At 44.6% G+C, this 27,042-nt stretch overlaps 1 protein-coding gene across 1 annotated transcript; it reads left to right on the top strand.

Moving 5' to 3' along the window:
- The first annotated feature begins 87 nt into the window (after positions 1–87).
- PSMB2 (proteasome 20S subunit beta 2) lies at positions 88–27,042 on the top strand. The gene is made up of 6 exons (XM_081199948.1): positions 88–285; positions 4,490–4,612; positions 6,009–6,079; positions 22,309–22,471; positions 25,621–25,670; positions 26,819–27,042. The coding sequence occupies exons 1-6, from the start codon at positions 195–197 to the stop codon at positions 26,924–26,926; spliced, it is 606 nt and encodes a 201-aa protein (XP_081056074.1). The 5' UTR covers positions 88–194; the 3' UTR covers positions 26,927–27,042.

The following is a 27,042-nucleotide window of genomic DNA, read 5'->3' as shown; positions in this document are numbered from 1 at the left end:
AGAGTCTTGAATGCCTAGAGGCACCCGTTTCTCGCGAGAAGCTTCAAAAACCACCCCGTAGACGTCATTTTCCTGCGCCGCGGCGCGCCGGCTCTTTTTCCGCCGTCTCGCTGTGTCACTGTTCCGCGCTCTCTCCCTTCGGCAGCCTAAGTTCAGTTGCCCGCTCCTGCTTTAGTCGCTGCCGGCCGGGCCCGATGGAGTACCTCATCGGCATTCAAGGGCCCGACTTCGTGCTGGTGGCCGCCGACACAATCGCCGCCTCCAGCGTCGTCCAGATGAAGCGCGGTCAGTCCCTGGGAAGCGGGGGGGAGGGTTGAGAAAAGTGAGGGCAGGGGCCTGTCAGAGCGGGCGGGGGGCGGTCAGCGGGCCGAGCGCTTGCTTCGCACGCGTAGTGTTGGTGAGATCTATCCCTGGCGTCTCCGCTTCTTCGAAAATGAAACTGAATCCAGGCTAAGTTAGTCTCATTCAAGTTCCCGTTGGTGGAATCGGTGGGATTTGGCCTAGTAGTAGTTAACTTTCCACGCAGGACCTGCATTCCAACCCGGTAGTTATACAGTGGTACCTCAGGTTACATACGCTTCAGGTTACAGGCTCCGCTAACCCAGAAATAGTACCTCGGATTAAGAACTTTGCTTCAGGTTGAGAACAGAAATCGTGCTCCGGCAGCGCAGCAGCAGCAGGAAGCCCCATTAGCTAAAGTGGTGCTTCAGGTTAAGAACAGTTTCAGGTTAAGAACGGACCTCAGGAACAAATTAAGTACTTAACCAGAGGTACCACTATATTTCGGTTTCCTTCGCCATAAGGCCCCAAGGTGGGCTACAGAATTGCAAATAGTTTGAAACAGATGATACTTGCAATAATAGGGTGGGCACCCCAAGGTGAAGAGGTGCGGCTTCTCGAAAGCTGTGTAATGAAGATCCCAGGCGCACTTCGGTGTGGAGATGATTCCACAACTTAGGGGAGGGAGTGCAGTTCAGTACCAGAGCACGTGCTTTCTGTGCAGGGAGCATGGCTGTCAACGTTTCCCTTTTTTAAAGGGAAATTCCCTTATTCTGAATAGGATTCCTCGCAAGAAAAGGGAAAAGTTGGCAGCTATGGCAGGGAGTACCAGGTTCGGTTTTTGCAATCTTCACTTTAAGGAGAAGGATGATACAAAAACATCTCCGCAGAATATAGATGGGTATGCAGGAGGGGTCTTGGAAATCCCGGAAAGTCACAACTGGTCATAGTTGTGGTTGTGGGTCTAGGTATAAAGCAGCTCCTTTTCTTCCTGTATTATTTCATGGGAATGGGCATAGCTCAGTGGAAGAGCACATGCTTTGCATGCAGAAGATCCAAAGTTCAATATTCAGTTAAAAGGTCTATGTAGTGGGTGATGCAAATGCTCCTTTATCTTGGAGAGCTCCTGTCAGACAGTACTGGGCTAGAAAGGCAACTTGGCTGATCTTGCTTCCTATATTCCTAGCAGTTAGATTGGGATGGACTTCCAGGATCCACTTTTCCCCCCACCAGCCATAAGCTTGTGCAAAAGACACGCAAGGGCTTTAACTCAGTGACAGAGGATGGGCTCTGCATGTAGAAGTTTGCAGGTTCCGTCTCATACCCTAGTGAGCTCCTGGGAGACAGCGCTGCGTCAGATGGCCCAATGGTCCAGCTCGGCGTAAGGCAGCTTCCTATATTTCTACTTAAAATGAATGGATTTTGAGTTGAAGAATATTTGTTGAGCACCAGAGTTGAGCTGTCTTGCCACAGAAAAACCCACTGACACTTATGCCATACTTTAACTGCATCGTACAGCATGAGATCCATTTCTTATTTAAATGCCCATAGGCTGTCCATGTCCAAAGTGGGGTTAAGTGGGCTCTGTTAACTTGAACTGTTGCATAGAAGTGTTGATGGAACAGTTTGTAATGGTGAGGATGAGCAAACATGCATTTATCAGAATTCCTTCTTCTTCACAACTATTAAAAGACGTAGGAGCCATGACCTCCTTTGCATTTGGTCGTTCTCTTTCTATAAACGAGCCCTGAATAAAATAGAAAACAGAAGTGATGAAATTGCTGTATATCATCTTCAATTAAAGCTAGTGATAAAGGGTAGAAAAAATTCTAATACCTTATTTTCCTGTATATTTTATTCAGAAATGCATAGTTTCAAAAAATGAGAGGGCAGTCCAAATGCCTGGCCTGCAGTGGCAGGGCTTGATGAAGTGGGATGGCCACCACTACTATATCCACAGTCCTGGTGTTCATGTTAAAAGGGGAGAGGGCATAAAAAATGCCTCTTTTCTGTACCAGCTCCAAGGCTCGTGCAAGAAAGAAGCTCAGCAGCTCAGGATCCAGCTATTTCTATGCTGTCCCCAAAACACGCCATTTTGGGGGTGTCCACTGACTACAGCTGCTTCACCAGGTGCACTGTGGTGCTTCCCATCAGCAGGGCAGCAGAGTGGAGGCCAGTAAGGCTGGGCAGAGGGACACTGTCTCATTCAAACCTCCTGCGCATGACAGATCAGGGGTTTAGATTGCTCTATCCATCTGCAGTGTAATTAATGTGATGCAAGTTAAATTGAGCAACTGGAATGAATACAATACTATGTGCAGTAATTCAAGTGTGGTAAAATAGGTATGTTAATAGCTTGTAGGACTTTCATTTCCCTCACTCCAAAGTTTAAATAATGTAAGGGGAGTGTGTGCTATTGAGTTGCTGTTCCAAGTAAAGTCTTGAATTTGTTTTAATGCACCATTTTAAACTGTACTAAGTGCACTTTATCATTTTTTCCCATATTATTTCAGTACTTCCAGCTACATTTAGCTATTGGAAAAACTTTTTTTGAGAGTTATATAGCATATAAAACTAATGTAACATACTACTTACAATCAGAGCACCACACTTTTATGGCAATTGGTGTGTGTTTTTTAATTTATTGATTATTGGAAAACTCATCACTTGTAAGTCTCAACCCAAAAGTTGGATACCAGTGCTCTAGGTCAACTCCCATCAGCCCCAGCCAGCATGGACAATGGTTAGAGATGATAGGTCCCGCAACATCTGGAGTTTTGCAGTTTCCCACTCTTCTATAGATTTCGTTTATTGTTGCAGGTGGAACCTGCCACCAAATGTTGCATTGTGTAGTGCTTCTTTTCAAGATTTCAGCTTCCCATATAAAGTACTACAAAACTCTCCCCCTTGTTTTCAATTACTGTATACCCCCATTCTAAAAAAACCCCAACCCTGTCAGCCAGCATTCAGTGGCCACTGAGCATGCTCAGAAGTCAAGGGTTTTTTCAGGAGGTCCACCCTCCTTGGACTCAGTGAATTTCGAATGCTGGAGTGATTTGTTTGTACCTCAGTAGCCCGATGGGCAACATTCCTTGTTAGTGCATTATGCAGAGCAGCCTTTGCCAACCTGGCGCTCTTCAGATGTGTTGAACCACAACTCCCATCAGGCCAGCTGTACTGGCTGAGGCTGATGGGGCTTATAGCCCAACACATCTGGAGGGCCTTTGCCACCTTTTGCTTTTGAGAACTGGTGACAAAGACTCTCTTGGCAATTTGTTTGCTTTCCCATTCAGATCCCAGGAAAAATCTCTGCAGTTAGTGTTTCTAAACTCCCATGTGCAGAAGTCTCTCTCTCTCTCTCTCTCTCTCTCTGTGTGTGTGTGTGTGTTTAAATTATTTTAACAGCTGCAAAATACTCTGCTAATCCTGTTAAAGGATGGAACGTATCAGAAACTCTTAAACATGTCCTCCAGGGAAGATTATTCAGCAGTAAACAGCAAATGATGGAGAGGTTCTGATACGGAGATTTAGACTGTTCTGTGGAGGGGATCCTAAATACATAGAATGTTGCTTTTCCCAAAGACACAAGGGGCTTCTGGGAAATTAATTTAATACATTTATCTATCATCTAGTTAATGCAGGCTGAGGATAAGATGAGATTGCAGAACCATTAGTGGCATATAAAAGCATTCTTCCTCTGATTGGTTGTAGTAATAGTAAAGTCTTTTTCTTTTTTAAAAAACCACTTATTTTTCCAAAATTTTATTTCCAGAGGAAAATGCATCTCAGTGATTTTCATGACTTTATACCCCTCTCCCTCCCCATGACTTTCAGCACTTCCTAAACCCTACTAGTGCTTTCAGACTTCTTTTCCTTATCGTTTTTTTTACTGCTGCCAACGAATTAATCATCTGTCTGTCACTGATGGATCTAGTAATTGTAAACAGTTATATTATGAAAATGTTGGGATGGGTGGCTGTTTAAAGATAAAAAATACTTATTTAAGTTCTTCAGATCTGATTCTGTAATTAATCCACAAGTGTGCAAGTCTTGTTTATTCAATAAGTTACTAATGTTTAAACTTTGCCCATGCAGGGGAAAATAGCCCTCTGCTCATTTTGCTCTCACTCTGTCTCTCAAAATGAAACACTTCACTGTAGCTTGTCCTTATTTCTGACTGGTGTGTTTTTCCTCCATCCTCTTGATTTAGATCATGATAAGATGTTCAAGATGAGTGAGAAAATCTTGCTTCTATGTGTTGGGGAGGCTGGGGACACTGTCCAGTTTGCAGAGTATATCCAGAAAAATGTCCAGCTCTACAAGATGAGGAATGGTGAGTACTGTGTGGTGCTGTGCCACTGAATGTACAGAGTAGAATAAAGAAGTCTAGGATTCTGCATTGGTAAGCTGTATGCTTTCTAAACACTTCAGACAAAACCACAAGACTTATGATTATGTTAGATCCAGGCTGATAACTCACTCTCACCTCAGATTTGGCATGCACCTTGATTTGGCTCAGTTGCAGAGAATGGATCTGTGCCCCCTGCTCTCCATGTCTCAAATCTGTCACTCTAGCAGTCTTCTTTCCCCACTTCTCATGAATGACACTGCTGAGAGTCTACAGAGCACTTCTGCCAACTTTGGGGGAAATTTACGTGCTTGCAGTTCTTTTCGACTCTTAAGAGTCAGTCTGCACATCCGGAACAATAGCATAACTGGGGTGTATTACTTCAAGGTCAAGGTTTGGGGTGGGATCCTATAGTTAATTTTTCCCATCTGTGTTCAAAGAGCAAGCAAACTCTCTGTCCTTAGGAGACTAGTACTTCAAGAATAGAAAAGAGTAGGATAAATATACACATTTTGTAAGGGGAGGGAGTTTTTTTACTTGAGGATTCATTCAAAATATTGATTTCCTATCCACCCAGCCACAGTTTGGGGCAGGAAGAGTCCTAACAGAGTGGTACTAGATAATTCTGCATCCTTGGATTAACTCATATCTTCCATATACCCTTGGTGCCCATGCTTCCTCACTTCTATCTGTGTGATCACAGACCTCCTAATCAACTACAATTGCACAAAAGCGGAATGTGCCGTTATATAATTCAATTTCACCTGAAACCAGCAACTGTCTAGAAGTTGCTGCATGCAAGCTGTGATTCCTGCATTGCGGAGGGTTGGACAAGATGGCCCTTTGGGTCCCTTCTATCTACAATTCTAGCTGTTCTCTCCCTCCATAGACCTGGAAAGGAAGTAACATTAGATGCCCAGGTGACAAGGCTGCTGACATTCTCTGCCCCAACTCATCTGTTGAGGAAGGCTTCTGGTCCTGGTTGTTGTTGGGGTATCATTGCTCCACTTGTAGTATTTGTTCAATGATTCCCGCCCCGCCCCCCCCCCCCAATATTGTTCTTTTCTTTGCAAGCCAGCTGAAGATGTTGCTGTACACGTTAGGTATTCTCCTAGAATGACTTTCCACTCACCTTCTGTTTATTAGCAGCCTTGTACCTGGCGCTTAGGAATTCCAAGAAATCAAAATATCAGTGCAGCTTTGAAATCAGCGGTTAAAATCGGTGTAGTTTTGAAAAGTTCAGTTTGCCATCTTGATTCAAAATTTCTTCCACTTGCATCCAAACGTCTGAAAGCCTCTATGATATCTCAAGAGGTGTCCAAATGAACAGCAAACAAATTGCCAAAATATATAGTAGATGATTATTTCCTTTTCTTAACAGGGTATGAATTGTCTCCGACTGCAGCTGCCAATTTCACACGCCGAAATCTGGCTGACTATCTGCGGAGTAGGGTAAGTAAGGCAGCTTTCAGAAGTTGTGCTTTCTCTCTGTTCAGGAGGTCCCCTTGACCTTTCAATGTGCGATGGGTCATGGGGGCTTCTGGAAGAGGGGAGGATCGTCCACAACAAGGTTGGGCATCACTCCTCTCCACCAGCAGCCCCTGCCCCATGTTCAGAGTGGTGGAGATTTTCTGCAAACTTAAGCTCTGGTCCATTGGTTTTGTTAAATAATGATTTCAAAGTGGCAAGCATAGTTGCCTCAATTCTATTGGCAGTGCCAGATTTGTGAACGCTGCTCATGTACAGTATTAATTGTAGGGCAGTGGCATGTCATCTATCGGGGTGGATAAAAATCAATGGTTTAAAAAATAATAATAAAATCAGATTTCTTTTATTTAAATTGGGTTTTTAAAATAAAATGCTTTTGGAGGAAAAATCTTTCTAAAGATAGTTTTGTATTTAAGTTACATTATAGTCCAAAGGCTATTCATCAGGAAATGAGGATCTGTTTTAAGTTTTTCCTGTGTGCTAAAACTCAGTCTAAGGTGTGTGCTATGCAGTGGGACCACGCTTCCATACATACAGGAGCTTGCATGTTGACTTTCCCTTACAGAAAATGTCACATAGTACATACAGTTGTTCTGGGAAAAGCAGGTGCAAAGTTGGGAGCCAATCTGATAGCACGGCCCTGAACATGCCACTGCCATACAGGCAATGAACCAGGGAATAAGGCGAATATAATCAGGATATTTGAATGTATATTTTTTTAAAAATCAACTAACCTCTCCTGATGTTTTTGTAATGACTATTAATAGGAATTCCTAAGAGGAATTTTTGAGTGCTGGGTTTACCTTTTAGTGAAGGTGGTGGTTGGGAACGGGTAGCAGGCATTGCTGAGCCTGTGTTGCTTCACAGGGATGGGAAATCATGTGCCATTTCAAATGGTTCTTAAATGGTTATGGTACTGAGTGATATATTTTAATTGAAAATAACCTTTCTCATTTATGTGCTATGACCCACTTGTTAACCAAATATGCATTTGGGGATCCATATCTTAATCCTTTGCCTTTTATATGCATGGTGGTAGTGGTCCTGTTGTGACCCACCTTGGATCAGGCCTCAACCCAACCTGTCAGCTGAAGACCAGTGTGCTACATATTTGCAAACACAAGTGCCAAAATGTTTATTTGGTGTCATATGTGAAAGCTTCCCAAAGGGAGGCTGCTTGGACCCCCTTTACTAAACTAAACTACATTTGAAACCCTGTGCCAAGGGTAATAGAGGAAGGGCTGTACTCCAGAGTTTACATTAAACTGCATTATACTTAGTATTTATACAATGCGTTTAATTTTCAAAGCTCTTAACATGCAGTGGGCTGCATCTAAATGTCTCAACAAGCCATGCTCCAAACAAGGGAAACTTGATTTGTTCCTAACTATGATACTTTCCTTTCCTTGTGCTCAGTTTGTTGTGACATCTGAACACAGCTGCTTGGTATCGATATTACATTTGAATTGATTTTATGTGTGTGCTGCTGTTGTTTTAAACTGTTTTATATATGCAGTGTTTAAAATTGTTTATATATGCAACCTTCTTACACTGTTGTATTGTAATAGTATAGGACACAATTCATAAATGAAATTAATCATCATCATCATCACCACCACCTTGTACATTTTCACAACAGCCCTGTAAGGTAGGACAGTAGTATACTCATAATACAGATGCGATGTTCAGGCAGTGGTTATCTTAAGCCTGCCTAGTGAGATGCTAGCAGGGGTATGATTCAGACCTTCCTGACTTGTAGTTACTACTCTACACCTGCTGTGAGCCAATGAGCATTAAGGTTAATCAGGCCTCCACAGAAAAGCAAAGAAATCATTCCTGTTTTCCTTTTTTCTTCTGTTGCAGCTCTTTATCATTGCAGTATTTCTTCTCCAGGTCTTTCTGATATGACATTTGTTCTTTGCTTTAAAAATGTAAAATTGCAGGCATGTGCCTACTCATGACTGAGTGCTGCAGGGCAGAACGCACCACATAAAAATGGAGATTGCATGTGACCAGCCTCTTCTTTAGAAACAGACAGCTGCTTTTTTCACCATGGTTGTTGTTGGGGTAGCAGCAAGCAGTTAATAACCGAGTGTTCTCCAAACTGGCTTTGGTATCTTTTTGCTATGGGGCAAAGGCATTTCATAAAAAGGTGCCTTGCAAGAGCTGAAACCATATTTGTGACTGTAGAAACATGAAGATAACAGAATTACATCTACCACGAACATTATTTATTCAACAAAATTTATATATCACTTGGGGAAAACTTTAAAATATATAAAATAAAATATTAAAACTCTTGATAGAATACAGTTAAAAACAGGTATTTCAAAACATCTGAAAGTTTTAGAATCAACAGTAGCTAAAAACCCAGATAGGTGGGGTACAAATAAAATTGTTGTTGTCGTTAAAAAATAAGGTAGGTGTACTACAACTTGTCAGTATAGACTTGCCTAAACAGGTGCCAAAAAGAATACAGCGAAGGCAGAGAGTTCCAAAGTGTAGGTGCTGCCATGATAAAAGATTCATTTCTTATTGCGGTGTGAGCATTTTCTGGAACTGTAACAGCGCCACTTCCACAGATCACAGTGGTCTAGTGGGCACAAATGGGGTAAGGTAATCTGCAAGTACAGTGGTACCTCGGGTTAAGAACTTAATTCATTCTGGAGGTCCGTTCTTAACCTGAAACTGTTCTTAACCTGAGGTACCACTTTAGCTAATGGGGCCTGCTGCCGCACCGCTGCCGCACAACTTCTGTTCTCATTCTGAAGCAAAGTTCTTAACCCGGGGTACTATTTCTGGGTTAGCGGAGTCTGTAACCTGAGGCGTATGTAACCCGAGGTACCACTGTAAACTGGTTCTAAGCTGTTAAGGGCTTTATATATTAATTATAACAGCTTGAACGTCAACTAGTAAGTAGAAACACTGTTGCTGGATCTGACTGTGTTCTGTTTATTCCAGCTTACTGTACTTGAAGTCTTGTAACTTCAGTGGGTTGTGGATTTCCCACTCAGAGTAGACCCATTTCAATTAATGGGTCTGAGTTACCCATGTCCATTAATTTCAATGGATTTACTCCAAGTAGGACTAACATTGGCTACATACAGCCCAATGTGCCTGAGATCCCTTGATTTCATTCTGCAGCTAGAGGCTTTATAGCACCCAGATGTTATTGGTTTAGCTGGGGTGTTCTCAGTGTTAACTATGGAATGGCATGAATGTTCAGAACCTTCCCTTTCAGAACTTGGGACTCAGATGCTGGATCAGACTAAGTATTATACCATAAGGCTTATAGGCAAACTCCTGGGGGCCGCATACCATTGGTGGGCAGAGCCAGAGACAAAAGTGGGTGGAGCAATAAATGTTGCTTTTATCTTTGTTCAATAGGCAATGTTCAGGCATGTCGAAATCAGTTTCTACATGTACAAGCCCCCCATGCAAGGCTCCACCTTCCATCCTGACAAGCAAGAGCCTTGGCCCAGATTGAGTTGATGAGATTGATAGACTATAACAAAATACTGGTTAATAGGCCAGGTCTGCACAATTTGTAATCTAGTGAGCCAAATGTAACACACACACATAAATTATGAATTGTCTCCTGCCAAGTGCCTTCCCATCCTCCAGTCCTACTTAAGAAGCAAACTCCAGGAGACTCACTGCATTTGGCTTTGAGAATTGCAAGTTGGACAGACTTGTGATAGGCAGTTCTTTGCAACGGTCGTGGTGTTAACTTTTTCAGTTTCCAGAGTGAAGAATTGTTTTTCTCTCAAGCAGCCGCAGACAGCAGAAAGGAATTAAGCCCTCTAAAAAAACAACCTACTGATAAGGACTTCACTTCTCATGCAAATGCGCAGATTCTGTTTAAATTGTTTTGAGAGAAAGATTAATGGAGCAAAGCTGTTTGATGTGCTGAGCCAAACAAGTGCTTTTTGTCAAAACCGAACATGAAGCTTTGAGTAAATATCATATGAAGCTGAACTGTGTGTGCAAATGTGCGCATTCTCTCTCTCTCCCTCTCCCCCTAATTCCATTACTGAGCTTTTCATGGTCCTTTTGCAAGAAACTGAAGAAAGTTCTCCTTCCTCAGCTGTCTTTTCCAGCACAGGAACATGAACGCAGTTCCCTCCTCCTATCGCTTCTGCTTGTTATTTCCTTCATCTGTTTCCTGGCCATCAAATGGCACCCGATGCATCTCTAAAAGAAAAGAAAACATGTTGCTATCCTAATGCCATTATACCAATCTTTGGTGCAGATGCAGTTGGAATACTGTGTACAATTCTGGTCTGACCTGAAAAAGGATATTGTAGAGTTGGAAAGGGTTCAGTAAAAGAAGAACCAGAATGGTGATGGGGATGGAGGAAAGGTTGCAGCATTGGGGGCTTTTTAGTTTAGAGAAAAGGTTACGAAGACGGGACATGATGGAAAAGACTATGCATGGTATGGGGAAAGCAGGCAGAGAATTTTTTCATACCACTAGAACTCATGGACTCCTGATGAAGCTGAATATTGAAAGGTTCATGAAAGACAAGACACGGTTCATAGTTAAACTATGGAAATCACTCCCACGTGAGGTAATGATGGCCACCAACTTGGGTGGCTATAAAAGAGGACGAGAAAATTCATGGAGGAGAAAGCTATCAATAGCTACTAGCCTGGACGGCTATGTTATTCCTCGGTGTCACCTCTAAATACCATTTGCTGGAAATGGCAGGAGGACAGCGTGTTCTTGATTTCAGGTTCTGCTCATGAGAACAGGATGCTGGGCTAGATGGACCACTGAAATGATCCAGCGGGCTTTTCTTACGTTCTTAGGGCCCTGGTGGGACACCTTGTCAATTGGTTGTATAATATTGTGACTATGGTGAGATATTCTTATGTGGGAGGCTGCCTTTTCTTGTGTCTCTACTCACAAAGGAAACAGTGGGGCCTTCTTGCTTCCCAGCACTCCAGGCTCCTGGGCACTGCCCTGAACCCTCGCCTGACTCATACCACCAGGGGAAACCATGGTGTGGCTGTCTGCACTGTGTCAGGGTCATGCACTTTCTCGAGTTTAGGCCAACCAGGTTAGAACTCCATTTCTGGTTTTGAGACAGTTTGGTCAAACCTGGGGGGGGGGGGCAAATGGAGTGCATGTGGTGAGAAGGGAGCATGTGAATGCAAAGACCACTTGTGACTGCCATTCCATGGCTTCACTAGTGTGTCAGCACTGGGCCTTGGGATGGCTGCAACTTTCACTGCTGTCTCCCTTCAATTAGATGTGTTGTTTTGGGGGTTCTCAATAAAAGCCCCCAAAGCCACTCAGTCTCTTGAATATTGTTGATGTGTGTTTAAATGTACATAGCATTGTTGGGTGTATATGATGGTTTATAATAGTGTTTTATTTCATTGTTTCATCACTATTTTTGTCCATTGTATCTTCCAGTGTTGCACTTCTATGTAGATCTTTGTCTGTGTTATAGTTTTACAAGGTTAATACTTGAATTAATGCGTGACTTTTATTTTGACAGTATTTGGCTGGTCAATTGACTAGTCTTTCTCCCATCCTTCCCCACCATACTGGGCAACCTCCTGGCTCTTGAACGAGCAGCTAACCCTGGTTGACATGGTGTGATATTGTCTGCACCAGTCTGTAGAAAACCAGGTTGCAAAATAATAGCATATTTGGATATTGAGTATAGCAGGTTAAAATAGGGAATGCTTTTTGGGCTAGTTCCCTTTGTGTGTGTGTGTTGTTGGTTTCTATTTCCCTCACTGAGGAGCAACTGCAGTCACAAGACATTGTTTTGCATTCCACAGTCAGAGTTACTGTTGGATTCCCACGGGAATGGGAGACTGGATGTGACGTACACTGGTTTCCTGTTTTTCACTGTTCTCTCGGTTTCTTTGTTAGAGAGACAGTTGCTTCTCTGCCCTCACAGAGGCAAGATGCATGTTTGTATTCTCTCAGCATAGAGTGGAAATAAAGTTAAGAATGTGGCACATGCTGCTTATCCTCCTGCTGTGTGGATTACTCTGCTTGGGCTCAAGATAAGACGAGCCTGTATCAGCTTCAGATGGGCCGAAGCTGGTCAAAATCTCAAATATCTCTAAAATAGGGAATGCTTTTTGGGCTAGTTCCGTGTGTGTGTGTGTGTGTGTGTGTGTGTGTGCGCGCGCACACACACACACACACACACACACACACACACACAGTGGTACCTCAGGTTACAAATGCTTCAGGTTACAAACTCCACTACCCCGGAAGTAGTGCCTCAGGTTGAGAACTTTGCCCCAGGATGAGAACAGAAGTCACGTGGTGGCGGGAGGCCCCATTAGGAAAAGCGTGCCTCAGGTTAACAACTGGTTTGGGTTAAGAACGGACCTCCGGAACGAATTAAGTTTGTAACCGAGGTACCACTGTATATGGATTTCTAGTTTTCCCTTACCAGCCTGTAGGGGACTCCTTGAGAGAAAAAAACATACACCGCAATTACTGGGTTTTCTTTCCCAAACTGTCTTGGTTACTGAGTGTTCCCTTCTTGCATTGCTCTGCAAGGTCATGTGACCTTTGGAACAGATGGCCCAGGTGACACTGGCTTGGAGCATCCTCACTAACGAGGGCAATTTAACATGCCACTTGGCGAAGAGGGGGTAGCAGGATGCGACAGGGCGGGACTCTGCCTCCTTCCTCTGCGTGCCAGGTCCCTTGAGGCCTGATCCTGCCTGTTCCTCTCCCTCCGTGCCCACGCTTGCCTCCCAGCTTACCTGCTCCAGATGGGCCACACAGCAGGGAGGACACTGGCAGAAGCAGATGTGTTTATTTACCGGAGATGAAATGTTGCGCTCTTGCAGATGGCAGTGCCTTCCAGCAAACAGTGCACTTTGACACCGCGGTTGTGCCACTTCGGGCAGGGGGGTAAGGGGGGTGGGGTGACGCCTTGCTTTCTGAATTATTTCCCTACCCTTCTTTTGCATGAAAGGCAAACAGTCTTACAATGGGTCTCTGCAGCTCTTGGCATCAGAGCGAGCATCTCCTGGTCACTTTGAGGAGCATGCTTTCATTTCTGGGCTGCTTTTCCTATTCTGTTCTTTCTGTATGGAGTGGCAAACAGTTTTTGTAGCCATTTCCTCTTGTAGTTAGGAAGTGCTTGCTTGCTTGCTTCCATCTTATCACCTCTACATGCAGAGGGCCTTCTCGGTAGCAGCACCCGCCCAGTGGAATGCCGTCCCATCAGATGTCAAGGAAATAAACAACTGTCTGACTTTAGAAGACATCTGAAGGCAACCGTGTTTAGGGAAGTTTTTAATGTTTGGTGGTTTATTGTGCTTTTAATTCTGTTGGGAGCTACCCAGAGTGGCTGGGGAAACTCAGCCAGATGGGCGGGGTATTATTATTATTATTATTATTATTATTATTATTATTATTATTATTATTAAACAGCAGTTGCAAATGGATAAAACAAAGTTTTAATCAAACAAATATGACCCCCCCAAGCAGAAAATTTTCCGACTAAACATTCCGAAAGTAAGAGCTGTTCAACAATGGAACAGACTCCCACAAGAGGTGGTGGATTCTCCTTTCTTAGAAGTTTTAAGCAGAGGTTGGATGGCTACCTGTCATGTATGATCTAGTTGTGATTCCTGCATTACAGGGGATTGGACTAGATGACCCTTGGGGTCCCTTCCATCTCAACAATTCTTGATCTATCTCTACAATTCTTGATCCAAATAATCATATAGTGGCACTGTGTGCCAAAAAGCTCTCTGAAACAACAGTGGGAAAGGTTTGTATAAACGCTGTTATAGTGCGCACACACACGCAGAGTATGCACACATCTGACTCTCTAGGATGAAAGAGCAGTGGCTAGTGTTCTGGGTGGGCAGGCCTATTCCATCCATTGGCATTGCTGGCTCTGCTAGCTGCCATGGATCAATGACACCCTGTTCTCCCCTTCCCCCCTTTTTCCTGCTGCTGACCAGACCCCTCTCTAATCGTGTGATTCTAATCAGAAGACATTTTAAAATGGGCTCACAAACGTTTGCCCTCAGGGCTTAGCAGTCAGAAGGGCAATGTCCTATTTTCTCCCTTTGTGCACAAGTCGAAAGAGATGGGCCCCACAAGATATGGGGTCTCTGATGACGTGGGGCTGTATAAACCCTAGCAGTGTTTGCCTCTTGGGGAGGGGGAGGCACATGTTACACTTCCAATTCCTGCAGGCATAAAACCACCAAATTTGGGGGCTGGGTTAGAATTTGTCTCCTAGGTTGGGCTCAGTTGATCGCTCCTTTAAAAAACACGCACTAATATTTAAAAATATGAACACAGCTGCTTTTGTTCTGTGAAACCTGGAGCCATTTTGGCCCTGCAGGGTTGAGTTTGCCAAGAAGCAAAGCTGCGTGCAGAGGTTGGGAAATCGGGAGGGGCCGCAGCTCAGTGGTAAAACGGCTGCTTTGCCGGCAGGCGTCCTAGGATCAGGTACGACTAGAAAGACTCCTGTTTGAAACCCTGAAGAACTGCTATCTTTCAGTGTAGATGGAGAAGGGTGGGGAAACGTGGAGCCCTCCAGATGTTGGATTTCAATGCCTGTCGGCCCCGAGAGCATGATGGGAGTTGTAGTCCAGCAACATCTGGAGGACCACAGATTCCCCACCCTTGATTGTAGACCAGTGGTTCTCAAACCTTTTTCTCTGGGCCACACTTTCAGAATAAAAATTTGCTTGTGCCACACCATTTTTTTTAATTGGCAAGAAATACCTTGGGAAACAGAAATAAACAACAACTAGCAGTGCTTGATTTATAACATAGAACACATCTACTATGAGGAAGATTGTCTGGTACCTTCAGTATAAATCTTTAGGTGCCATGCGAAAACATTCCTCTTCAACCAGACCTTTGGCTGATTAATATTCTATGGCTTTTTAAATGTGTTTGTGAGGGGGGTTATTATTTTGTTGTTTCTGTTTTAACCATTTGTGCTTTTACCTTGTTTATTTGTGCTTTTTACCTTGTATTTCTATTTTGTGAACCTCCCTGAGATCTTCTGATGAAGACTGATAAAAATCAAATACTTTATAATACGCTCACTGGACATCCAGAAGCAAAGCAGTTACATGCAAACATGAATTGTTCCCAAAATATTCATATTCTGCAAATATATATATAGATACTATACTATACTATACTATACTATACTATACTATACTATACTACACTACACTGAAATGTTTAAATGTTTCTTTGACTGTCCTTGAATCTTCCTGCCACACTTTCCTACCTCACCATTGTAGTGTGCCACACCCTTTGAGAACCACGGGTGTAGACAATACTGAGCTAGGATTAATGATATGACTCTGTATGTGGCAGCTTCTCATGTTCCTGCTGCTGAATAATATGAAGCTGTTGAATAGAACATTAAGCTTTGGGAGTAGGAGCCTATTTAAAAAAACCACCACCACCTGACCAAGGCTACACTGCGATGAGCCTGCCATTATAACACAACCCACGGTGCTGCTGGGTCCTGTGGTTGTGTTACTGCACTGTGAACATGACATCGGCTGCCCATGGTTTGGATGGGGCAAACAGGTGTTTGGGATAACCCATTTGGGAAAAGTTTGAGGTATCCTTAAACCTGGACTTAATGGTCTTATGGGGGGCCCCACTTTAGATCGTAGTGTGTAATACTTCAAAATATGGTAAGCCAGCCCTGCTGCATTTGGGGAACCCTCCTGCTCATTCTACTGAGTGGGGGGGGGGCTGGACATCTGCCCCGAAGTCCTGCCCTGACTGCAGCACTGCGTGCCCCCTTGCAGCACCTTGATTATAAGGTAGTGGCAATGTTTTAGATTAGCAAGTGAAATTGGCTGGGAAAATGAATACTGTGTTAACTATCTGGTATAATAAGGCATCTGTGTCATGTTGCTGCTTAAGTCATTAAATTTGGAAGTGGTTTTAATTACAGCGGGCAACTGCTGCTCTAATGAGAAGAACAGAGAGCAATCTGGAGCTGATGCCAGGGAGTGGGAACGTTCGGCAGATTGGAGCGCATTCCCAGCAAGGAAAATCCAAAGTGTTTGTGGCTTTTTTTTTTAGTTTGAAAGAAAAAATGAGAGAAATGATTAAAACGAAGGGCATGAAAGAGGCAATGTGTGCTATGGACAGAAAATGGTTTCACCCTCTCTCATTCTACAATTTAGGGTCATCCGGTGAAATTGGTCAGATGCAGCAAGGGAATGGGACTTCTGGCCTCGGGCCGAAGGCAGCCATCCAGGCCTCTTTGTCTGCTGCCTGCAACTGTCCCAGGCTGCACTTTTCCCTGGCCCTGCATTATACCCTGTCTTTCTTCTTGCCTAGCTGGAATGTGTCCTTGAACCCTGATAACACCTGTTGCTTGTCTAAATGGAGGATAGAGAGGGGTGTGTTGGCTACTATACAAAGATAGCATTTATACTTGTTACTCTGCTGACTTTTGCCTCTGGTCCCGCCCACCACTGGGTGGCCCTCATAAGGTTGCCCAGGAGGAAATGTGGCCCTCAGGCTGTGAAAGGTTCCCCACCCTGGGCTTAAAGGTTCTGGCATGGCAAAAGGAGGTAGTTTTCCACAGCTCTTCCTTATAGTCCAGAATTCACTGCCACAGGATGTGGTTGCACATTTAAAAGGGAGTTAAACAAATTTGTGGAGGGTAGGTCTGTCAATGATGAGATACAAAGAGATCTAAATCTTCTTTGATTTGAAAGAGGTAGAGCTGGGTATCATCCGCATACTGATGAACACCCAGCCCAAACCCCCTGATGATCTCTCCCAGTGGCTGCATGTAGATGTTGAAAAGCATGGGGGAGAGGACAGAACCCTGAGGCACCCCACAAGTGAGAGCCCAGGGGTCTGAACACTCATCCCCCACACCACTTTCTGAACACGGTCCAGGAGGAAGGAGCGGAACCGCTGTATAATGCCCCTCTCCCAGCCCCTCTAGATGGTCCAGAAGGATGCTATGGTTGATGGTATCAAAAGCCACTGAGAGATCCAGCAGAACTGAGAGAAACAGCTCTCCCCTTTGTCCCTAGCCCACCGGAGATCATCAACCAGCACGACCAAGGCAGTTTAAGTCCCATGATGAGGCCTGAATCCCAATTGGAAGGGATCCAAATGTAGCTCTCTTTTATAAGTGAAGAAAAATGTGACATTCAAATTAAAGGACTGACACTTCATATTTTCTGTTGAGCTATCCACCATGACCTCCAAATCAGTTTTCAGATTAGTTGCTACCTTAAACCCTGTCAATGTTTATATATGTGAAATTGGGAATTTTTGCTGCAGTGTGCATCATGTTACATTTCATTACCCTACCGTGGCCCAACTAGCATCTCATGACGAACCATACTCAGTAAGCCAAGAATAAGCCTTGGCTACAAATCAGTTTGTTGGGAGTGAAACAAACCACAATTGTTTCTTCCCACTACAAGCTCAGAGGAGTGAAGTGGGGTAAGGAACTGTTTTCAGCCTGCTGTTTACCTTGCCATTGGCAAGGGGGGAGGGCAGAGGCAAAAGTGAGTGGAGCAACAAACATAAATTTTATACAGTAGGCTAGTTACTATACAAGCTCACACAGTCCTCCCTGGACTCCATCCAGGCAAGCAAGAGGCATCAAAATTTCAAGGACCCATTTCCAGTCAAGCTAATGGAGGTTGCAAAGCAGAATGGTTTAGGGGTATGAACCTGAGAGGGTCTCAAGAACCAGACAGAGAAACTAAACTCTACTGGATTTGATCAGTCTCCCACAGCAGAGAAGACCCATTGACATTAACTTAGACCTAACTTAGTAATGTCCATTAGCTTCAGCAGGTCTACTCTGAGTAAAGCTAGCATAAGATACAACTCCATGAATCCTGAGGGATGCATTTCACCCTGTGCTTGTCCCATGACAGCTTATCTGCACCTCCAGATTGGAGGCTTTGTAGCTTTGAAAGCCAGTTGGCTGGAGGGCAAGTCGAAGGGAAGGGCTCTTGCCTCTGGAGGTTCACAGAACATGGAGGTGCCTGGCTGGCCGCTGTTGATCACAGGACACTGTTGCCTTCTTCAGCGTGTGCAGTTACTTGATGCCTTTGCATGTACCAGTGGGCCACCACAAAGCGAACACTTCATCTCACCTCAAAATGCAGGGTTCCTCAACTGAGTCCAGTTCCTGCTTTGAGCATAGGGAAACTAAAGTCCACGGCTTTGTGCACCAGGCTGCTGTGGGGCTCCTGGCCTCAAACCAGAAGGGTGCTTCCAAGGGCCAAAGGAGCTCTAGGACATAATGCTGCAATTTTACATGATGCAGAACAAGGTTTCTTGATCCTCTCGTTGCCGCCCCCCTCCCCTTCACCTTCTGGGAATGCAAAGACTGCTGTGTTTGTGCACAGAATGAAAGCTTCTCTCCCTCCACCCGCAGGCAGGCATTTATACACTTCCCTGTTAAAGTGCTGCTCCGTACGATGATACATTTAATTATAGGTGGCACTGCCTGGCCTGGGTCCAAAGAGAGGCTGTCAGTTCCTCTCTCGTTGTCCACGCTTAGTAGGATGCCTTCCTCGCGCCCACTGCGTCCCCCTCCCCTCCATGGCGACTTTGGCTTCCGCCAGATGTCACACCGCCACTCCCGCCCCAACCTCTCATTGCTGATTTTGTGTTGTGTGTGTGCGCGCGTTTTGGTGTGGTTGTCACCACTCTTCCCTTCAGCTGTAAATTCTGAAGGATTTCACGCTCTTCCTAATCACTGCAGTTATTTTAAATCCAGCAGTAGAGAGGCAGTAAATCCCACTCCTCAAGTTGGCATTGTTGTTGCTTTTTATGCACTCTTGTTTGACTCTTCTTAACCAGCCTTCCCTTAAGCTGAACTTTCTGAAGTGTACTTTTAGAAAAGAAGCAAAAAAAAGCAATGTTTTGTTGTGGGGGAGAGTGCAACGGGGGTAGCTGATGTGGTGATGGGAGTTGTCATCCACAACAGGTTGCCTACCTTGAATCTGAAATCCACGTGAGCCTTGGAATGTTTTGTTTGAGGTGCCCATAGATTGGTGACGACTGTACAGTGGTGCCCCGCAAGACGAATGCCTCGCCAGACGGAAAACTCGCTAGACGAAAGAGTTTTCCGTTTTGGAGGTGCTTCGCAAAACGAATCTCCTATGGGCTTGCTTCGCAAGACGAAAATGTCTTGCGAGTTCCTGCGGGGTTTTTTTCCTCCCCCCCTTTTGCTAAGCCGCTAAGCCGCTTATCAGCTGATCCGATAAGCCGCTAAAAGCGCTAATCCTCTAATCCGTCAATGGGCTTGCTTCGCAAGATGAAAAAACCGCTAGACGAAGAGAATCACGGAACGGATTCTTTTCGTCTTGCAAGGCACACTGTATTTAATGTACGTTCAAATTCATGCTCCGTCACAACACTTGCTGGAACAGCTGTGGTCTTGGCTGGGCCCATCTCACAGGGTCATTGTGCGTACCAAATGAGTCAAAGATCATACCACAGTTCCTCCTCCACACCCAGGAAAGGGAGGCTTGGCTGTGGTGTCAAATCATACAGAGATGTTACCGGTTGCCCTGTCTCAGTGTCTCAGTACTTTGTGCTTGTTGGATCCTTGACGAAACTGCTTCTATTTATCTGCGCTTCGTTTCTGCGTAAATGAAGTGGTGCGTTTCCTTCCCATTTTATAAAGACAGCATGCTGATTTTGCTCTTTGAAAGACTTTGGGGACCACTGGTGCAGAAGAGAGCTTTATGTGCGACCTGAACAGAACCTTTGAGGAGAAAGGTTGGAACTACAGTCAAGTGTATGACACATTATGACCTGGAGATGCCCCCCACCGTCCTGTTCTTGGATGGTTTTAAAAGAGGATGAGGCAAATTCATGGAGGACATCAGTGTCTACTAGCCATAATTGCTGTGTATTGCACTCCATCTACTGTTTAAGGCAGTCTCCCTCTGAACACCAGTTGCTGGGGGACAATGTTGTGCTCAGGTCATGCTTTCAGGCTTCCCACAGGCATCCAGTTAACCCCCATGAGAACAGGATGCTGGACTAGACGGGCCATGTGCCTCATCAATCAGTGCTCTTCTTGTGTCCGTAGCAACTAACTTTACATGGCAGCAAGTTAAGTTTTCTTGAAGGTGTTGTTTGTCATTCAGGAGTGACTGACGGATTTGTGCCTTAACATTGGGTGCGTGGAAAAGCAGACAGCCTAATAGCAGGACCTTGGGTAAATTGAGCTTATATTTGGAGTGTGATGCCACTACATTCAGTGACTGATCTCTCTCTTGCAGTGTGTGGTTCCCCTGCATACACTTACAGCTCCCCCCCCCCCAAAAAAAAAACAAAAGTAAGGGAAGAGAGAATATGACTTTTTAAGGCAAGGGTCTTGAAATGTCTTCTGCAGTTGCCTGTGTCAAAAAAGCATTCCCAAGAAAAGTGCTGCACAGCTGTCCGGGTCTAATTAGTTTGCACATCATTTATGTATGTATGCTTTGACATCTGACACAGACTCGGGTAGAAGTCGGTGTTTAGAAGCCACGTTTGTGGCCCGGAACCCGACTCTCCAATTACAAGGTAGTTTTGATTTGCCAGCTTCTGCATGTGCAACATGCTTAGGCGTAAATAAGGGGTGTTAACATGGGCTAATTAAATCAATGTTGCTGGAGCTGGGGAGCAGCTTGCAATCTCGGAAACCCTTCTGACATTCTTCCATGTTCTTTTTTTAAAAAATTCCTTTGCTTGTATGGAGGTTTCTTTCCTTATACTTTTAAAAGCATCCATCTGGTAGTGTGCAGAGTGGGAACCAGAACTAGAACAGAACAATCAAAAGCTGTGATTTGTCATATTGGAAGTGAATCCCAGTCATTCTTTCCCTCAACTTTAGATATTTATTTGAATATTTATAAACCATGCTTTCATATATATCGCAAGGTGGAACACAGAATAAAAACACAGTTTGAATAGGAAAATCCTGAATCATTATTACTTGCCTGCTCTGTTCCTGAATTCTAAAGCAATTAAATTGATCTCTGTCTACTGCTTCAATTTTGTCTTAAGATGGTACTTAAGAACTGACTTGGACAATTTGTGGTGGGTGGGGCCCACAAACGTTCTCTGTGACAGCTCAACAGCAGTTTGTGGTTGTCGGCGGAGGTCTTGTCCTTGATTTTATTTGTTTGATTTAATAGTGCTCTGATGGTGTTTCCTGCTTGGCAGGGGGTTGGACTCGATGGCCCTTGTGGTCTCTTCCAACTCTAGGATTCTATGATTCTATGATTCTAATAGTTTTGTATTACTTAATGCAGTGTTTCCCAACCGGTGTTCCGCGGCACACTAGTGTGCCGTGAGACATCGGCTGGTGTGCCGTGGGAGGGAGGCGGGCGAGTCGGGCGGTGAGAGGCGGCGGCGGCGAGGATCCGCGTCGAGCCGGGGGCGGCTCTGCGGTGGTGGTGCCGAGCGGCGGGGCAGCGCGTGCAAAAGGAAGGAGCGCGAGACAGCGGAGGAGGAGGAGGCCGGCATGTCCGGGCAGCAGCAGCAACAACAGCAGCAGCAACTCCCGCCGCCGCCCCCTCCTCCGCCCGCTATCGCCGCCACCACCACAACAGCCGCCGCCGCCTCAGCTGCCCTCGCTCTGCTGCCTCCTCCCACCCCCAAAGCTTGGAGGTTCCCCGGCAAGGGGGAGGGGAAAAACTTTCACTTTTGTGCGTCCCTCCCGGCGTGACGCTGCGCGCTGACGTCATGGGGCGGGGCTTTAATGGTGGTGTGCCGCGAGATTTTTTTTCAGTAAACAGGTGTGCCGTTGCCCAAAAAAGTTTGGGAAACACTGACTTAATGCCTTAGTTTTTAAATAATGTACAACAGAAAATATTATGGTTGCATTCTGTGGGGGGAGCAAGTGAATAAGACGCTGTGGTGTTTGCAACTCTTTTGCCTGTGATTTTACACTTGACACAGCCTACTTAGCTAATGTAGTCATCCTTATACTTCATTGTGTATTGTTATTTTTTCAAGAAACTAAAACCAATGACTAGTGCACATTCATAAATGTTTGGTCTGATGACTGCAGAGAGTTGAATAATATAAACACAGTTTGGTCACAATATAGTTAGCCCTTTGTGGCACTCTCTTTCATGCTTTGAAAAAATGCAGAATATTGAGAAGTCATTCTATGATATCCAGATCAGTGTTCTAACAGCTTCTTTTGCTTCTTTTACAGACTCCTTATCATGTCAACCTCCTGCTGGCAGGCTTTGATGAGCAAGATGGGCCTGCCCTTTACTACATGGATTACCTGGCCTCTTTGGCTAAAGCTCCCTTTGCAGCCCACGGTTATGGGGCCTTCCTGACGCTCAGCATCCTTGATCGCTACTATAGACCAGGTAAGCACATCAAAATCATAAATTATTGGGGTTGATAGTATACCCACCCATGGTTGTATTTCTAGGCTGCCTTTTAGGGCGTAGCTTTCACAAAACTGTGTACCCAATATAAGATGCAGCAAGTTACGTACCATATAATCAAACACCATTTGGTCATATCACAAAATACCATTGGAGACAACAGCTTTATAATCAATACAGTCAATATGAAAAATTAGTTATGACAAACTTGAGGCCCTTCAGATATCAATGGGAGTAAGGAACAACTAAGTTAGTCTGGATTTAACCCATTCCCCTACACTATAATAGGTACCTCATCACTCGCAGCATGGCCATCCTTGGTGGTACAGGCAAATGAGGCAGCCTGCCTTAGCTAGGGAAGCACCCTGAGGAGAGAGAGATTTATTTGCTTTTTCAGCTCATAGCTCAAATGCAGATTGTAACCTGAGTTCAGATTTCTGGTGTCCAAGAATCTGGGAGATGATGTGTTGTTGCTGTTTCTGTTGCTGTTGCTGAAATATTACCCTTCATATGGGTGTCACAGAGCAGTTTGCAGTATTAAAAAAAAAATCAGGCCACAATATGATAGGAGCAGCTGGTGCAGTAGAGTGGTAGTGCAGAGCTGTCCTCCTAGCACCGGCATTGCTCCCACTAACGGTGAAGATGCAGGGCAGTAGCAAGGTCAGCCCAGTGCTGGAGCTTTGGAGGAGCCAGTCTAGTGCTGCTGCCAGTGTGCCCACACAGTCCTGACCTTGCCATCACCCCAGTGCCATCCCAGTAAGTTGTGGCAGCACTGGTGTTGCAAGGGCACCTTTGCAGCATCACCCCAGCAACAACGTATGATCGTTCAGTTACAGAAATTTTGTGGATCTTCTGTTGACTCTTGATTATCAGGCATGCAATGAGATTTGTTTGGGTAGGTAGTGGCAAAATTTGAATTTGCCTGGAACACCAAAAATCTCTGGATCAGTCTTGATAAGGAGGCAGGAAGAGATGCAATGGTCGGATCTTCCTAACAGCCAAAACCCTTTCCTAGCCCCCTCCCTGGCTTTTCAGTCTTCTGTGGATGCTACCAGTATTCATTTCCAAACTGCCTGAGGGCTAGAAGCTCAGATTTTCTAATATCCAGATATCAGGTACTTCTGTGATGAGTGTGCGGATGCACAAACACATACAATCTTTTGATGAGGGTTTCAGTATCTCCTCCTTGGCAGTTAATAGAATTTGAGTGGTTCTGATGCTAATTTGCTCCCCCAACTTAACACCACTCTACTACGACTTTTGATGTTGAATATTTTCTTATTTCCACTTGATATCTTAAGGTGTTTGATTTTAGTATTTGATAGTGTTTGATGGTTGACATGCAGTGGTATTTAGTATCAGACTTTATTCATTTATTTCATTTAAAGCATTTGTACCCTTGAGCTTTTCCTCAATCTGGAGGAAACAAAATCAAGCTCTCATTTAAAACAAAGAAACAAACAAAACCAATTGCACAGCGCTGAAGACCAACAGATTGCCCTGGAGATCATTGTCATTGATCTCTGCAACATCTGAAGTGGTAAAGAGAATGGCCATTTAGCTAGTGGTTAACCTGCAGTTGCGCAGAATGTGTGTGAGAGTGGACAGTTGTTACATAGCCGATGCCTGTAAAGGCAGCAAGTTTAAAGGTAAAGGGACCCCTGACCATTAGGTCCAGTGGTGACCGACTCTGGGGTTGCGGCACTCATCTCCCTTTATTGGTCAAGGGAGCCGGCATACAGCTTCTGGGTCATGTGGCCAGCATGACTAAGCCACTTCTGGCGAACCAGAGCAGCGCACGGAAACGCCGTTCACCTTCCTGCTGGAGCGGTACCTGTTTATCTACTTGCACTTTGCCGTGCTTTCGAACTGCTAGGTTGGCAGGAGCTGGGACCGAGCAACAGGAGCTCACCCTGTCACAGGGATTCGAACCGCCGACCTGATCGGCAAGCCCTAGGCTCAGTGGTTTAGACCACAGTGCCACAAAGTTTAATGCACTCTAATTCCAAAACTTTCAGTTAGAATTTTGCATTCATGCTGTAGATCTGAATCTGAAGATGATAAGAGCCCTTACAACGGCCAGCCAGATGCCTTTAAGGGAAGCCTGCAAGCGGGACATGATTGTAACAGCAACTCTCCCCTCTGCAGTTCCCAGCAACTGACAGTTACTTGCTTCCTCTGACAGCGGAGGCAGCTTTGTATTCAAACTTTAGAGGGCAAAATGGAAATTCTGACAAACTTTGAAAATATTTGCTAATATTTTTATGTTTTTAGATGCACTACATGTTTTAGATTTTTTAAATATGTTTTTATTTTATTTTAAATTGCCTTGTCTTAATATGTTGATGTTTGCCACCTTGGGCTCCTTTGGGAAGAAGGGTGGGATACAAATTTAATAAATAATATTTGTGACCAGCTGTTGATTGGAGACCAACCTTGAAGAAGCAGGAAGTGTGCAAATTCTGCCTTTTGATTCTCTGCTTCCTTAAAATTTCATTTTAAACGGGTCTCCTTCCACTTACCACCCCATGATTGGTGGCAGCAGAATTATGTCCCCCCAGCCTAACATGTTGACAGTTTGCTGTCTCTTTCCCGCCCACCCCACCCAAAAGCATGGGCAAACCATTTCTTCTAATGTGTGAGAAGAGCTGGGGCACTTCTCACACGTGCCATTTCCATTGTTAAAAATCAGTACCCAACAGGGAACGTAGCACTTAAAGCCCAGCCCTCCTGACCCCCCCCCTCTACACATGCACACACACTCCTTTGAGTGATTTGCAACCGGCTGTGGACAGATGGAGCTGATTTAATGTGGTAATAAGCTCAAGAAGGCTGAGGTGGCCCAGCTCTTCCAGCGCCTGAGCCCCTGGCCGTGGGAGGCAGGATTCTGCCCGGCTTCCCGTTAGGGTGGAACAAATCGATTTTGGACGGCTCGTTGGGCAAGGGAGCTGGGCCACAGGTGATCCTTCATACATGTGGAACGAGTTTTCTCAGAGCTGGGAAAGAGCCTTTCGTTCCTTTGTGCACAACTGAAAAGCTGTTCGGACTTCATCAGAGAGATTTTTAGGAGGCCAGGAGACTTGGCGGCTAATTAAAGCTGTCTGTGGTGCTCTCTTTTCCTCCTGCAGGTATCACCCGTGAAGAAGCATTGGAGGTTCTCAAGAAATGTCTCGAGGAGGTGAGTGACCTGCCTTGCCCAGGAGACTAATGTTTGGTTGCCTTTGTTTGGCCAGTGATTTAACTCTCCCCCTTCCTTCTCCTGCTACATCTCCCCCGCTAAAAAAATTATTCTTGCCACAAGGGGAAATAAATACAGAGCAGCCAGATGTGAAATTGGTTAGTGGAGAATAAGCATTCCTTGCTCTCCCCACCCCAACCATCTTAGTTTACTTCATGGTTAGGTAGTAAAGTTTAGAATTGTTGACATTTTAAATTTCTGGTTCTTCCACAATTAATATTGATAACCCATCCTTCTGCCCCTTTTGGGGAGGTTTAGCTTTTTGTCCAATTCATACATTTAATGGTATCATCATTACTTTAAATTAGAGGAAGAAAACTTTTTTCAGCCTGAGGGCCGCATTTCCTTCTGAACAACCTTCCAGGGGCGACAGATCTGTGTTAGAGTTACTTATAGATCATTGATTCTAACATGCAGCTTTTGACGTAAGAGATGCACAAAGTCAGGCAACTAGTACCCATATTTTACAGGTGAGGAGCGCTGAAGCTAAGAGATAAGTGATTAGTGTAAGGTGAGCAATGGCATGGATCCCAACCCCCCCAGCAAAAAAAAATCCGTTTGGGTGACATTCATGTAAGGGTTGAGAATGGACAGTTTTGAGACATTGTTTGCCTGAGTGGCTGAGGGAAAGGAGAGAAGATGGGGACAGGAGCCATTATTCTGAAGTCTGTTGTTTGCCCCTTCTCCTTGAGAGTGAGGACGTTCGTGTGATATTGCCTTCCTTCTGGGTTAATGGTCCTAAATACAAATTTATGGTAATAAAATGTCTATTTATTTACTTGTTAACGCTTTAACTATTGGAAGTCAAAAACCCTTGCAATCTATTTCAAATTACATGGTGATCTAACAGTAGATCTCTGCCTGCCTTCTGCCTCCCCCCACAATAGATGATAGCTCCCTAAGAATAGGGGTAAACTTTCACAGGGAACATTTTGCTCAAACTTTTTGGATTTCTTAGTTGGGTGCTTGTTATTGCCAGCTGCTCACGCAGAGGAAATGAGACAGTGCTGGGCTGCTGAGAGTTCTTGCAAACATTTAGGTGACTTTCTAAAAACATTTAACGTAAACACGACTCTTGTTTCCCACAGCTTCAGAAACGCTTCATCCTGAACTTGCCTTCATTCAATGCTCGATTCATCGATAAAGATGGCATCCACGATGTGACTAATATACCACTCTTGACAGCAGAGGCCTAAATGCCCAAACTTTCCTCTTCCTGCCTCCATTTGGCTTTTTTTGTTTTTTACTTGTTTGAAATCCAGAGTTCATTTACTGCACTTTTGCAAATACAAATAAAGATCTTCTGTTATAA

Source organism: Podarcis bocagei (assembly GCF_964188305.1).
Source record: "Podarcis bocagei genome assembly, chromosome: 7".
In the NCBI taxonomy this organism is placed as follows: domain Eukaryota; kingdom Metazoa; phylum Chordata; class Lepidosauria; order Squamata; family Lacertidae; genus Podarcis; species Podarcis bocagei.
This window is presented reverse-complemented; position numbering and strand designations above follow the sequence as displayed.